This window comes from Heterocephalus glaber, unplaced genomic scaffold (assembly GCF_053883595.1).
Source record: "Heterocephalus glaber isolate CG9 unplaced genomic scaffold, H.glaber_assembly_v1.0 deba00001550, whole genome shotgun sequence".
NCBI lineage: Eukaryota > Metazoa > Chordata > Mammalia > Rodentia > Bathyergidae > Heterocephalus > Heterocephalus glaber.
In genome coordinates, this window is record NW_028258343.1 from 5,068,083 (window position 1) to 5,083,599 (window position 15,517).

General features: G+C 37.1%; 1 protein-coding gene across 1 annotated transcript in view; it reads right to left on the reverse strand.

Moving 5' to 3' along the window:
- Positions 1-15,517, reverse strand: part of Txlnb (taxilin beta) — a 47,292-nt gene that overhangs the window by 2,498 nt on the left and 29,277 nt on the right. Inside the window, exons 6-9 of the mRNA XM_013072622.3 lie at positions 13,004-13,123; positions 9,757-9,831; positions 3,400-3,492; positions 664-759 (exon numbers count right to left, since the gene is read on the reverse strand). Coding sequence (XP_012928076.1) covers positions 664-759; positions 3,400-3,492; positions 9,757-9,831; positions 13,004-13,123 — 384 coding nt within the window. The remainder of the gene's footprint in view (positions 1-663; positions 760-3,399; positions 3,493-9,756; positions 9,832-13,003; positions 13,124-15,517) is intronic.

Consider the following 15,517-nt stretch of genomic DNA (forward strand, 5'->3'; position numbering starts at 1 on the left):
TTTTTCAAGAAATGATGATGTTTGTGCATGAACATGTTCCAAATCGTCTCACTCTTTACCCGCATCTTTGAGTTATTCTGTACCTTTTGAGCCTTTTTTCACTAGTTAACATGAAGAGACCTTCATCTATAAGCCCCGCCTTTCAGGTCAAGGATCTTGTGTCTTTTTCTTTAGAATTGCAGAGCCTACTCAGACCTGGTGTAACAGCACTATTTAAATGCTTGTTGGAGGAATTAAATTTTTTTTTCACATCTATCTATAAAATAGCATATACCCTTAGTGCTTGAGCTGGTGCCTTTTCTTAGTATATGCAAATCAGTTAATTAGTTCATGTTAGGTGCTAGGCATAGGGGAAATTCAAAGCCAATCAAGACATTTATTCTACCTTTAAGTAATCCACAATCCAGCAGGCATGGTGCTACTCTGAGGACAGCTTCTGAATCAATACATGTGTGACTTAGGGTCACAAAGCTTTTTGTGAGTGAGGATGGGATTCAGAATGGCCTTTGCTCTTATTTTTATCACAATTGAACATGACATATTCCCCAACATTTAGCTCTTTTCCAAATATAATTGCTGGTATTATTGGGTTATAATTAAACTCTCAGAATGAATATCTTAACTAAATGGGGCTGGTAAATACTAAGAGAAAAACTTTCTTACCTCTTCAATCATGTCCAGTAAAGCTTTGTTACAATTTTCAAACCGGGCTTTCCATGTGGCTGTGTCCTTTTCCAGCTTCTTCATTTTCTTAGTTGTCTACAGAAATTAGAGTGTTTTAGTGTAAATCCCGAAGAGTTAATGTTTCAAGGAAGCTATTACTTCCATATGTGACATCAAGGGCAGTCCTTTTGTTACCAGCTGGCTAAAGCAAACAAATGGTCAGTGTCAAGAATGAAACTGTGGAAGAGCCATGATTTATTTCTGACTCCTCTAGGTCAGTGGTGAACAAACTTATTTGCACTAGGGCCTATTCAGGAGAAAGGAGACTACTTAAGGATGCACCGTTTGTTGTTGCTTTTTCTTTCATTTAAAATAAAAATATCTTTACTGAGACCCATGAATAAGCTTGCAATTTGGATCATTCACTTTACTGAATAGAAGTGAGGAAAGTACTATGGCTTTTAGCCATTAAAATGTTGGTAATAGCAGCACATTTGAGAAGCAGTCACACAAATGGAGCTTTCCTTTTTCTTCATCTCAGTTTGTATGTTGGTGTAGAGTTTACATAATGTGATTATACACATTATTCATTCAATCTTTGAAACATTCCTACAAGAAAGTTTTATTTTCAGCCCCTACTTTATAAATGAGGAAACTGAAGCTCAAAGAATGGATGATATTCAGGTGAGCTAACAAAGAGTGAAGGTGAAGCTACATCATTTCATTTCATGCAATACGTGCAGGGCGTGGGCTGGTGTCCAGGCTGAGATAGTTGTGGGGGATACAGAAATGAGTAACATGTAACCTAGGTTTTTGGAACCTGAGACTACTCATGGCTCCTCATTGTAGGATCTCCTCTGTTCTTGGATAAAGTGAAGTACCTATACAAGATTTATAACCAGGCATGGTTTCCTTAGATGCATACCTAGGCATTTACTTCTTGGGCCCAACCTGCCCAAAGCTAGGTATTCTTGGCGACTGGGGGCTGGGCCCAGATTGTCAGCTCTGGCTCTAAAACAAGCTAAGTGAGACTTTAATGAATTTTATTTTGATCACATATAAACAAGTTACTAGAAAAAAATGGATTTCGGATTAAGAATTGTTGATTAAATATTTATTCCAATTAAAAAATATGTAATTTTGAAATAAAAACATTTTCTTCTCTTAAAATATTTATTCCAATCAGTCTAGAATGTTAAAAAAATTTAATGGATAGATCCACCATGAAATAAAAAAACCTAACTTTTTTTTTGGTTCTGGGGATTGAACTTGGCTCCTTGTGCTTGCGTGGCAGGCGGCGGAACCACTGAGATAAATCCCTGGTCCAAAAACCTAACTTTTAACAAGTATAAACCTCTTAAATTTGTTCACTTAATTGTGAAATTTGTCATATTAGTTCATGGAGATATTTTTTCAAATCACCCGTGGCCAATGGCTTTTTTTTTTGGTACCGGGGATCGAACTTGGGTCCTTGCGCTTGTGCAGCAGGTGGCAAAACCACTGAGCTAAATCCCTGGCCCCAAGTTCATGGAGATATTTTTTAAAAGATCCTTTCTGTATTTAAAAATGTTTAATGCCAGTGCTTATTCAGACAGTTCTGGTGCCGATTTTGTATAGCAAAAACACTTTGGTTGCCCATTTTTTGATTGGATCTTGAGAAAGTTTTATGCTTTTATATATGTTTCTTTTTTGTAAGAAAGAGTCTTTTTTTGTCTATGACTTGTACTCTGAGTAACATTTTGGCCATTCTTTTAAGATTATGATACACAATGTATTAACTATTGTTATTATCTAATTATTTTGTTATAAAATTGTTTTTTATAGAAGTAAAAAGTGCTTTTTAATATCTACTTGTATAACATTAAAATAAAAACATTATACCAATATTAGTTCCTTTTAGTTGTAGAAGACTTTCAAAAAGTTTAAACATCAGTTAAAATACATTAACTTATTTGAACTTCACAATCTTGTGAGATAGATAAGAAAAATAATGTCTCAATTTAGAGAGAAAAAAATAAAATTCAAGAAAGGTAAGTGAATTATCCAGCATGGCTTGTTGAGTAAGAACACATTCAAATTTGAATTCAAGTTTTCATCTTCTCATCTAGGACTTCTCATTTATATATCATGTTACATACGTTCGCTTTTCATTCATATGTCACATTACATATCTTCCCTTTTAAGAAGGATCATATCAGATTGGATGTGATGATACAGGCCTATAATCCCAGCACTCAGGAGGCAGAGTCATGAAGATCACTGTGAGTTCAAGGCCAACCTGGGCTACATAGTTCAAGACCAGCCTAAATTACATAGCAAGACCCTGTCTCAAAACAAAACAAAACAATCCTATCAGATGGTATTTTCTGATCTAACATTTTACTTTTACATGTTTGTATGAAAATTTTTTTGTAAACTTCAGAAGATTATTTTTTTTTACTTTGGTAGATTCAAGATAATGTTGACTCTTGTCTTTTATTTTAAAGCTAGACATGGAGTAGAAAAGGAAGTAATCATTCTCAGAGTGAAAATGTATCCTAGCCTTTTTTGGATTCTTGCTAAGATTAATTCACCAGATATTTACCAATAAAAAAATACAGCCCAAACCTCATTCCTATCTATAAACATTTCATTGGTTTATTAAATGCACTGAACTATCTTAGCAAGGGAAAAATAAAAAGAATTGCCTGTCAAAATATAAAATGTCATATTTTGTGGATGATAAATAATACTCACATTATCCATTTCCTGTTTGAAAGTAGCAAACACTTCATTGCTTTTTGTCAGTGTGCTCTGGAACTCTTCAAACCTTCCTGCGTAGAGAGTAAGCTGTAAACAGGGAAAGAGTGCATCTATTTTAGGTCTGCTTTCAGAATACTTCCAGAACAAAACCATGTGTCACTGCTTATTATGCGGGGAGAAAAATGATTTAAAGGATTCTCAGTACAGTGTTAGTCATGTGTTATGTTTTCTTTGGCTACAAAATCAATCTAGGTCATGAGCATAAGTGGAATACTTCTTTGAAGAAAAAAGAAATAATAAATGTTATCACCATTTCATTATTTCATAATTTTACCAGCAAGACCCTATGTTCCATCCCCAGTATCATAAAAAAATGATAAAGGAAATGTGTGTAGGACCTGGGCAAGAATGGGCAAGGGCTGCTGTTGTCCTGTAGATTGTTCACCACTTTAAGTAATTGCCATTACTGTTTTAGACATCATAGTTTTATATCTTTATGAATACTGACCAGTATTCTAGCCAGTAACAGTTAAAAATGGCCCTTTCTTCAAAATTAGCTTATTATACCAATTTTCTACAGATGGGAGGTAATGAGTCTTTATGGAGGGATGCCTTGTTTTAATTTGCACCAAAAATTATATGGGTTGGCATTCCTGAGTATGTGGCCTATCATAGGGATATCGAGACGAGTCATTGTATCTCCACATCTTTAATTCCAAGACTTCCATTTGGAATGGGAATGGGGCAGCATAAGGAAGAAAAGTGTGTTAATACTTGTTAGTGACTAACAAAATACTAAAATCTTGCTTTTATTTATTTTTTGTCTGTTTTTGGTACTGGGGATAAAATCTTGCTTTTAAAAATGATACTAAGATAGTATGTTCTGAGTGAAGAGAGATTTAATTTGAATAATTCAAGTTAGTAAAGCCTCCATTTTCAAATTTGGTGCTCCTGAGTGTCCAGAACAGTCTTAGGTCTTCAAACGAGCACAGAAATGTTTTGTGTGTAGAAAGAAGCAGACTGGCAGCATTCAATGAATGAGAACTCACAGCTGCTTTTGGTAGACGGGGATGGCTGGTTTGTTGGCCAGAAGGAAGGTACCAGCTGACCAGCTGGTGGTATCTGTGAGACTCTTCTAAAGTAGAGAAGAGAACACAGACTGAAATCCAGCAGTTTGGAGAGCTTTCAGTCTTCAGCATGGGGCTCAAGGCTGTGTGTGTGTGTGTGTGTGTGTGTGTGTGTGTGTGAAACAACCCCTAGATTCCTGAAAATTGCTTACTTAGAATGATATATTCTCTAATATTTCAGAATAGTTGAGAATTTAGTGAAGTAAACAACAACATTTTAACATAAATCCTTTCTGTAGTGTGCACATTTTTCAAATTCACAACAATAGCTGACCATTATTCTGAATGGTCATTTACCCTAAGAGAATGTGACAGAACTGAAATTTGTTTCTTATGATATCTTGGCATATAGATTACACAAGACTGAGTAAAGGGGCATCAGGGACTTTATGGCCAGAAAGGTATAAAACCCTAAGATTTTACACACACACCACACACACACAGACACACACTGTATATAAGATAATATTTACTCTTACTGTGTGCAATGCAGTGGGATAGCCTCTTAGTTTGAGATACTCTACTCTAGGATAAGCTTTTGTGGGTCTGGTTACCTGTATACATTGCACATTGTCCAGTCATCTCTGGTTAAGACTAACTACCCCTAGCAAGTAATGGAATCTTCTTTTATAGAATCTGTTCATTTGCATTCTCAGCCAAGCCCTTCCCATTAACTTCTTTTTCTTATTTTCTCCAATGTATCGGTAATTCCAACAGTTACATGGGAGTCTCAGAAACTGTGGGTTCCTGAGCTGGTCCCTCCAAGCCTTCTCTTGTAGCTGAAGTTGTAGGCTGTAGACTAGTAAGGGCAAGAGTGAGCACATGGATGACCTTCTCTCCAGAGGCAGCCTTGACAGAATTAGCAGAAACAACCACACCCAGAACTTCAGCTTCAACATTAGCTGACAGGCAGTGAAGTTTTCTGGTGAGATAGCCTGCACCCAACTATATGTCTGTCTTACTTTTTCATCTGTAACTGGAGGCTATTTTTCCATCATGTCTGAAAGTAAGGTACTAACAAAAATAAAGCATGCTTTTGATGAGCTAATTGGGGAGATGTTTACCTTTCTCATGTTTTCTTGTTGCTGGCTTGTGGCATGAAGAGGACAGACACACCCAGAGTGCCAAGAAGTGTGTCTGTCTTTCTTCATCATCACCTTTTCAGGGCTTTTCCTAGAGACTGTTTTTGTATAGTTTTCTCTAAACTTTTGAAAAAATTTAATTGTGTTAAAAAACACAGAACATCCAGTTTACTATTCTAACCATTTAAAACTTTGTAGTTTAGTAGTATTAAGTATGTTCACAGTGTTGTGCAACCATTCATCTTGCAAAATGGAAACATCATACCCATTAAATAATTCCCCATGTACTTCTCTGAGTGCCCAGTGTTTAATATTCTGCCCTTCTTCCTGTTGACCTCTTTGTCATATGGATTATACATTTTTCGAGTAACCAGCTCCAATACTTCCTGGGTTTATTATTATTATTTTTTTACTGGATACTTATTCAATAGTATTTCACCTTTGACTATTATGCTGACATAATGCATGTTCGGTTTCACATGTGATATTCCTACTCTCACTTTGGGGTTTCAGAGAAGCATAGAAAGGACATCCAGAGGTCATGTGCAGTACTTTTTCTGCCAGAGTCAAAAATAGAAGCAAACTGCTCTATGGTTAGAAGTAATGGTAATTGCCTCAATATTTCACTTTTAAATGGGCCAAGGGACATACACATTCTTTTAACTGAGGACTGAATTTTAATGAAAAACATTTGTAGTGTGTAGGAAATAGAATTGTGTCTAGGAATTGTCTTAGCAATCCTGTGAGATTTGGTTTAGTAATGAGTCCTATTACAAGAGCAGAAGGCTCTCTTATCCTATATAGATGAGGGGAGGACTTTTGATTTTAAAGGTTATGATTATACACTTTAAACAATTTACTCACTGTTCTTTCCCCTTGGGTGGTATTTTGAGTCTGCTGTCAGATATTGCTGGCTTTCAACATCTACTACTGTCTTCATCCTTATTGATCTGATGAACACTCCATTTGTAGTGACAATTGTATCTCATTGATCATCTCTGACAGCTACTCTATTGCTTTGGTTTGTATAATTGAAAGCCAGACATCTCTTCTCCAAGTGAGAAACATGCTTTCAACTGGCCAGCTGTTGTCTTATTACTGAAGAGTGACTTAAGTATAGGAAAACAAGATGATTTGTCTTTGATTTTTTCTGTTGCTCAGGCCTTAGCAATGGGGACAAAGGCCTTGGCCTTCTGCCACTCCCTCTCCTTAAAGGACAGTGCAAAACCAAAGGAAGTATTTGACTAGTATGCAACATTATTTGCAGTAGAGCTTGTTTTCCAAAGTTTAAAAGTTTGTTTTTATTTTTGGTTTTTTGGATGGGGTCTTGCTGTGTTGCCCAAGCTGGCCTCAAACAATCTTTGTGCCTTAGCTCAAGTGATCCTTCTGTCTCAGCCTCTGGAATAGCTGAGACTATAGGTATGAGCCACCATACCTACCAAAAGTGTTTAAAATAAGAATTTTAATACTTCTTGGCAACTTGTTTAAACATTTTTTTTCTTTGGTATTGGGGATCGAACTCACCACCTTGTGCTTGTTGAGGCAGGCATGGTGCCACTGAGCTAAATCCCCAGCCCTGTTTAAACATTGTTACACATAGCAATTGAGGGCCTTTATTTTCTTCTTTATGGCTAAGTAATTATTGAAATTTTGAAGTGCCTTGGAGATCAGAAGTGTAAAACAAACAAGGTCCTTGCAACTAGCGAACTAGCTGCCCTGTGATAAAGTGTGGGCTCTGGAGGAGGAGATGGTGTTAACTCAGCCTAGGGTCACACTTCTTTCGTTCTGGAAAATTTCTACATTCACGAACTAGAGCTGAAAAGGGTCTTGAGATTATATTTTCCAGTCGTTCTTCAACTTTTTTGTAACTGAAGATTCCCTTTGTTTCGTATTTCCTTATATGGATCCCCACCTATGAAATGACCTACTAGCTTATACTAGTTTGTGCTCTAAATAATGGTTAGCATTTTTATTAGCAGTATTGTTATTAGATTGTTAGTTCAATTAGGCAGAGATGTTTGTCTCTTATTGATTACTGTAGCTCTAACATCTGGAACGATTTAGTAGGTGCTCAATAGATATTGGTTAAATTATTCATGCCTATGTACCAGGCACTTAGTTAAGTGCTTTGCATACATACTTTGATAGTACACTGCATATATTTTGTATCTACTTATTGTCCTTTTAAAAATTAAATGTATCAATAATTGCCATCCACAATTGAAGAGTAAGAGCTGATATGATGTCAGGAGCAACTGCATTTTAGAGTAGCTATAACCTTAAGTCCTGCTGTTTTGGAAATACTGAAAAAATATGGGCCTCACAGAGGTCAGAGGACTCTTGTAGGATCACTGATTTATGACAGTGATCTTCATGTTACACGTAAGGAAATTTAGATACAGAGAGGTCTTGGTGAGTTGCACAGGGTCACACAGTTTCTCTGTAGAAGGACCCGGACTCTGACCATAGTTTCTAGAGTTGGTTCAGGACCAGGGGATGAGTGAGGAACTGGGGCAAGTCTAGAACCCCTGGTAGATGCTTTTTCAAGTTTGAGGGGGTATAGTTGGGAGATTGGTTCACATCTTTATATTTTTTATTTCACTAGATTCAGATGTCAGCTGAATGAATCACTGTCTAGCCCAGAAAGCAGTATTAATCTACTCAAGTTCATTGTCTTTATTTAGCACAGAAGAGTAGAGACTGTGTGTAATAGATGATGTGAACAGTGCATAACTTCAAGTGTTGTTCATTGTTCCTCTCAAGCTCTGTGTTGCAAATGAGGCAAGGACAGATCTGAAGCCCTGGCTTGATTCTCTGAGTGCCCCCTCACCTAGACAGTAAGGTCATGCTGCTTTTTCTACTGCCTATGTCCTAGTTAAAGACTCCATCTGCTTGCCAATCCCTACACCATGATGTGATATTGGACTTTGTGATTGCCAGGAGGTGGATCTTGAGTAACTCACAGCCCTTTGATTCTATTAAAAGTCAGAAACATTATGTTTCTAACCTCTAGTTAATTAGTCTTTAAAACTTTTTATATATTTTCAGAGAATAGATCCTACTGGAGAAAACAATTTATCATTGTGTTCTCTATGCACATTGCAAAAGTATACTTTAGGAAAGCTAGATATAAAACTGTTTTCTGTGTTTTTGTCTATGCAGTGGTATAATTTGTTATTAAAAATTTTGTCTTTTTTCTTTTACAATAAAAATATATTCATTGAACATGTTCATTCATACAATGAGTATTTTTTTCACAATGAATAAGGATTCTATAGTCAGCACATAAATATTTACAAATCTTAAATTAATGCTGCCTAATGTGGAAGGCTTCTGACTTCACCTTCTGTGATTGTGCTGTGTGATCTCACATTCCCTTTAGCCCTTGGACATTTCTCCCAGCAGCAGAGATAAAGCCCCTCTGTGGGCTGTGTCAGGATAGTTCTGGAACCTGATGGAATGTTTGCAAGGAGGGGCAGAGCCTCAAGGGCAATGGGGAGGATGGATAGGCCTGGCTTTTGCCCCAAGGCAGCTGTGTCTCCCCTGTGCTTTATTTTTGAGCCTGAAATGGGAATTCCAGTAGACTAATCAAAACATGAATAACACTATGAAGCCAAATGAAAATGGCTCCTGACTTGCCTGGTACTTCTAGTCATTCTCTGCTAACAAGGCCAACCTCTGATAGCACAGAAACCTTCATGCTGACTTTATTTTGCATAAAAACAATATCAAAATATGAGGATATTTTAAGAATTATCAGTTACAGATGGTACATCTGAACAGTTTACATTTTCTTCTTACCTTAGTAGGGTAATGGGGGAGGAAAGAGACAAGAAATATGGACAGGTAGGTATGAACCTGAATGTTAACTTCCTGTGACAGTTTTGATGCCATCATTTGTCAACAAACCTTTTGACTGGGTGGTTGATATAGAGTATATCTTTTTCCTAGATATAATGCATTACTATGCTTTTGTTTTTACTTGAAAACCATACATGTGAAGGTCTTCTTCATTTCCACACCCCCATCCCCCGTGTCCCCTGGTCACATGCCATATGAAAAGTTCTTAGATTACCATTCCTTCCAGCCTCTTGGAACTAGCAGGAAGAGCACACCCCACGCATCCTTCTCCCCCACTTCACCTGAGCCTGCAGCACTGTCTCTTGTTCCTTCAGCACTTTAGCCTGAAGTTTCCACTCTGCTGCCTGATTGAGCAACTGTGGGAAGAGAGAATTCATGGAAACAACATTAATTTGTTTTTTAGATTACCATTTGCCTGTAATTTGTATATGAAACAATTTTTTTCTTATTAAGCCTAAAGTATTTTTGGGGGTGGACTTTATAAAAAAAAATCTAAGAAAGCTAAGAAAACATTTAGTCTAAAATGTTTTTTTTTTTTTTGGTACTGGGGATCTAACTCAGGACCTTGCACTTGTGAGGCAGGCGCTGGAACCACTGAGCTAAATTCCCAGCCCCTAAAATGTTTTGTTTTTAATTAAAAACTAGTGCTTTGGTTTGTTTAGGGTTTTTGTTTGTTTGTGGTGCTAGGATTGAACCAAAGATGGCACATGTACTAGGCAAGTGCTCTACCACTGACCTACATCCCTAGACCAAAATTAGTGATCTTAATGAAAAAAAAAAGTGCGTCTAACTCAAGCATGAATCACAAAATTCAACCTCCCACTAAATTCTGGATGCTTCTCTCACAGTCCTTTCTAGACATCATCAGCCTATGCCTGAATCTCCACAGAACCTTCCCCACCTGAGCACTGTTGCCAGGAAGTGCTCCTTTACATTAACCCGGAATTATTCTTTTAGATCCTATGCTGTATCGCAGCATGCCATTGCAGCAGAAATATTGACTTGGTTTCTGTCCCCTGTTCCTGACACAAAGCTTTTATTGCCCATTGGAATCTTCTTGGTAGCATGTTAAAAGACAGCGTGGTTAAAATCTATCCTTATAGCAAATACAGTTTGGATTAGAGTGAGAAACAGGAGTTTGACTTATTTTTCTAAATCCCATTCTCTGGAGGTTTACAAAATAAGCTTTATCTCTCTCCCACAAGGTGTCCTTTCAAATGCAGTAAAACATGTCAGACATGGTCAGAATTGGGAGCTCATGTGTTAAACTGAAAATGTTGGTTTTAGCATAAAACTGACATACATATGTAAAACATGTTATTTTAACTTAAGATGTATATTAATGTACTTATCAACTTTGATGTGCTCTATTTTGGCTTAGGGTCTTCTAGTTAGAGTTCAGAGTTTTATTTATTTTATAAAATTCACACCTATAATGTGTCAGGTAAAACTTCTAGTTTTTAAAAAATTGTATTATAACCTAAAGATAACTTGTAAAGTACAACTGGTCCTACGAGAGGCCTGGGGGCAGCTGCAAAATAGACCTCCATGCCACCTCTGGCCATCTGAGGAATGTGGTGTCTGTATGTGTAGGGCCCTGCTTTTTCAGCTAGTTGTGCTGCCTGTTGTAATCGGTGAGTTTTGATCTAACAGGAGGTTGATGGCTGGGTATTCTGTTTGTGTGAAGAAACCCTCACTGGGACTCATATGTCACGACTCTCAAGATGAAGGACAAGAGCTGCAACCCAAGCAGATGGCTACCTTTGAAGAACTAAAGCAGCTACCCTTCTCTGACCCAAGTCTGCTGTTTTGCTAAGCCAGGGTAGAAAAACTGGACAGTGTGAGAGTTTCTTGCTAAGGCTGGGTTACCGCAAATCTTCTCTCTAGTCCCCCTCACATGAATTTTTGCTCAGTTCTTCCTTTGTTATATTTCATGTATAGTAAACCAAATACATATATATCCCTTAGGAAGCATATTTTAGGAGGATAATTAAAACAGTGGAGTATCTATTTTCTTGGATTTTGAATAATAAATGTTTTATTTATTACTCTGAGAGCTATATTGTAGATGGGATTAATTATTCTTAAGAGAAAGAGATTTCCAATGGCCATAAGGCCGTATTCTCCAAAATTCATCTTTTTGCTTCCATGCTTGAAAATTGAAGTTATTTAAAAATTACTGTTTTACAAATTGAAGTGATTCTGGTTTCATTTTAGAGAAATGAAAAGCTTGTGATCAAATGTCAAATGACTAAATTTGAATAATTGGTTCACTGATTGTGTCTTAAATCTCTCTCCCAACAACTGATACATGCTTCAGCTTAAACATCTATAGCACGCCTCTGAGTATGATGTACTGTTATAGAGAACTTGGGCTTTGGGGACAGATGCTCTTGGATTTGAAACACATCTTGGTCACTTAGCAATGTATGACTTTAAACAAGTTGTATATCCTTTTTAAACTTCACTTTTCACATCTGTAGAATGGCCCTACAGCTTTGGAGGATGCTTGGGGCCACTAAGATCAGTAAACACCACCATTCAGCTTCTTCAACCCAGGAGTCATCCTTGACTTACCCCCTTCTCATTGTCACCGTCTTCAGATCAACAACATTGCCTGTCATTTTGCATTGAAAAATTTCTATTCATCTCTATTTCTCCTTCCTGGGTACCTCCTTGCTAAATGAAGTCATCATCATATCTCATCTGGATTGCTATAATAACCTCCTCTCTTCTTGCTTTCTTGCTCCTCTGTAATCCATTTCCACTTGGGAGCTAAATTAATCTTTTATAGATAAAAAGCAGGTCATGTCACTTTTTCGCTAAAACTGCCCAATATTTTCTCATTATATTTAGAATAAAATCCAAACTAATTTTCAAGTTGTACAAAACTACACAGTTTGATCCCTGCTTACTTCTGCAATATCATTTTGAACCTTTCTCCCAGTTGTTCAACATGCTCTTGCTTTCCTGAGCTTTTCCTGTTTCTGGAGCATTCCAGGCTGGTCTCAGCATCAGGGCCTTGTCATTGGTGCATACACTATTGCTGAAGATGATTCTCCACATGGCAGCTCTGCATTAGATAGGGCTTGGCTCAATCATCCGCCCTTCTGGGAGGCCTTCCCTCCTTTGGTCCCTTCTCAGTTCCTCCTTATTTTTTCGAATAGCATTTACTTTTATCTGGAATTACTCTTCCTTGTATGTTAGCTTGTTACTGCCTGTCTCTTCCCAGTCAAACTCTATAATCTACATGGTGGGAGATGGCCCTTCTCTGTCTTGTTCACAGCTATATTGCAGCACCAAAAAGAGTGCTCAGCAGATAATAGACATTTGAAAAATACTTGTTGAATAACTGTTTTATGTGGGAAATAGTGTAGATACAGTGCTGCACATCGGGGAGGCTCATTTAGTTCTCCATAGAAGCTCAAGCTCTTCCTCAATCAATGTAGTACTCTTTGACCATTATCAAAACCGAGTTTCTGTCACCTAGGTAGACCAGATAGGCACACCGACTAAAAGGATAAATACATATTCCTTTTCTCGATTGTGTCGCTCCTCTGCTTCCTTCATCATTTCTTGTGCCTGCTCAAGTTTTGCATCCACCAACTTCTGCTGCAGTTCTCTGTGTTTAAATATTTTGTCCAGATGCTAAGGAAAAATAAAGTATACATAGAGCACATGGTTTAGGATGGGTTCTTACAAAAGCAAAATAGAAAAAATAATTCATATGCACACACATTTTCTAGGTTTTAAGACTTAAAAAATAAAGGAGGAATAAATGCACCTGCATCACTTAGGGTTGTATATTAAGGCCATAGGTTGGGGAAGACCCTCACATTTTGCATTATACAAACAGCTGGAAAAGGTGGAGGCACCAGGGTTCAGCATAATACCTAAAACTCCTAACCTTATTTTTCTAAATTTGGTAACTATTTGAAATGTTATTTATTATGCTAGACAGTGAATCTATACTTCAAGGGCCATAGCACTGTCACTTAGTATTTTGGCTCATTTTGTGAATATAAAGCCTCTTTTAACCACAGCATTTATACATCTTACCATGGTGAATTCTCTACGTTCTTGCCTCAAGGATTGTGAGAGTGATTTGCTTTGGTTGCAGCATGTGGTCTTAGGGCTAGGAGTGAGGACCAGCCCTCTGAGTTCTCTATTGCTCTTGTGGTGCCATAGTTTGGAACAGAAATGTCACCCAAAGGCCTTTGTGTTAAAGGCTTAATGCCCAGCTTAATGCTATTGAGAGGTGGTAGAAAATATAAGAGGTGGGGCCCAGTGGGAGGTATTCTAGTCATTGGGGGGCATGCCCTTGAAGGGTATAGTGAGAGCCCACCCCTTCCACTTTTTGTCCCTTGATTTCTGGCTGCCACAAAATAAGCAGCTTTGCTCTACCACTTATTCCTCACCATGATGATGTGCTGCCTTGCCACAGCCTCAAAAGCAATGGAGTCAGTTGATTATGGACTGAAATCTCTAAAACTGTGAGCCAAACTAACCCTTTTCTCTATATAAGATTATTATCTCATATATTTATTATAATAATGGAAAGCTAACATATGTAGAGGTTCTAAGACCAAGGATCACAGATGAATTGATTTGCAGATGTGCACTAGCTTCTACACCTGTTGACCTCTGGGCTTGCCAGATGAAGAGAAGCTTCTGACTCTTATCTAAGTGTGAAGAGTTTTTTGGTCATTGAGAAAACGTACATGTGAAATTCTTTCCTTGAGAAAACATCATTCATAATAGCCTTAAGAAAAATTACTAAAAAATTAACAAGGAAACAATAGAACTCTGCAACAAACACTACAGTACTCTAAAAAAGGAGATCAAAGAGGACATCAGAAATGTAAGGATATCCTTTATTCCTGGATAGGAAGAACAAATATTGTCAAAGTGGCCAAACTACCAAAAATGATATATTGATTTAATGCAATCCCAACTGAAATACCAACAGCATTCCTCAGAAAACCAGGAAAAAAAAAATCCTAAAATTCATATGGAACCAGGAGAGACCCAGACTAGCAAAAGCAATCTTGGACAACAAAAGCATAAGAGTTATCACAATCCCAAACTTCAAGTTATATTACAAAGGTACAGTGATAAAAACAGTATGGTGCTGGCACAAAACCACCAACTTGAATCAATGGAACAGAATAGGAGATGGAGAAACAACTCCAGGCAATTCAGTCACCTGATCTTTGGCAAAGGGGCCAAAAACACACTAGAGGAAAGATAGCTTCTCTAACACATGGTGCTGGGAAAACTGGTTATACATGTACAGAAGGTTGAATTTAGACCCATATCTCTTAACATGTACTAAACTAAAATCAGAATGGATCAAAAATTAAATATGAAAACAAGAACACAATTTGCTGGAAGATAAATTAGTTGAAACTCTTAAAGAGATAGGCATAGATAGAGACTTTTTGAACAGAACTGTCATTGCACAAGAAATAACACCAAGAATCAGCAAATGGGACTATATTAAAAAGATTATGCACAGCAAAGGAAGCAACCAATAGAGTGAAGAGACAAACTGCAGAGTGGGGGAAAAAATGTTGCTAGCTACTCCTCAGTCAGAGGACTAATATCTAAAATATACAAAGAACTCAAAAAATTTAGGACCCCCCCCAAATAAAAGGCCTAGTCAAAATATGGGCAATTTAAATAAATAGGCACTTCTCTGAAGATGTACAAATGGCCAATAAACACATGAAAAAAATGTCCTACATCATTACCCATGAGATAAATGCAAATTAAAACAATACAGATTTCATCTTACTCCAGAAAGAATGGCTATTATCAAAAAATCAAACAATAACAAATGCTAGTGGACTATGGGGGAGAAAGGAATCCTTCTACATTGTTGGTGGGAATTTAAAGTAGTACAACCACTATGAAAATAAATATGGAGATCCCTGAAAAAAAACCTAAGAAATTCTATTCATCTTCTTGAAAGAATTAAAGACATCATATTATAGTGATACATGCATACTGATGTTTATAGCACAATTCATAATAGTTCTT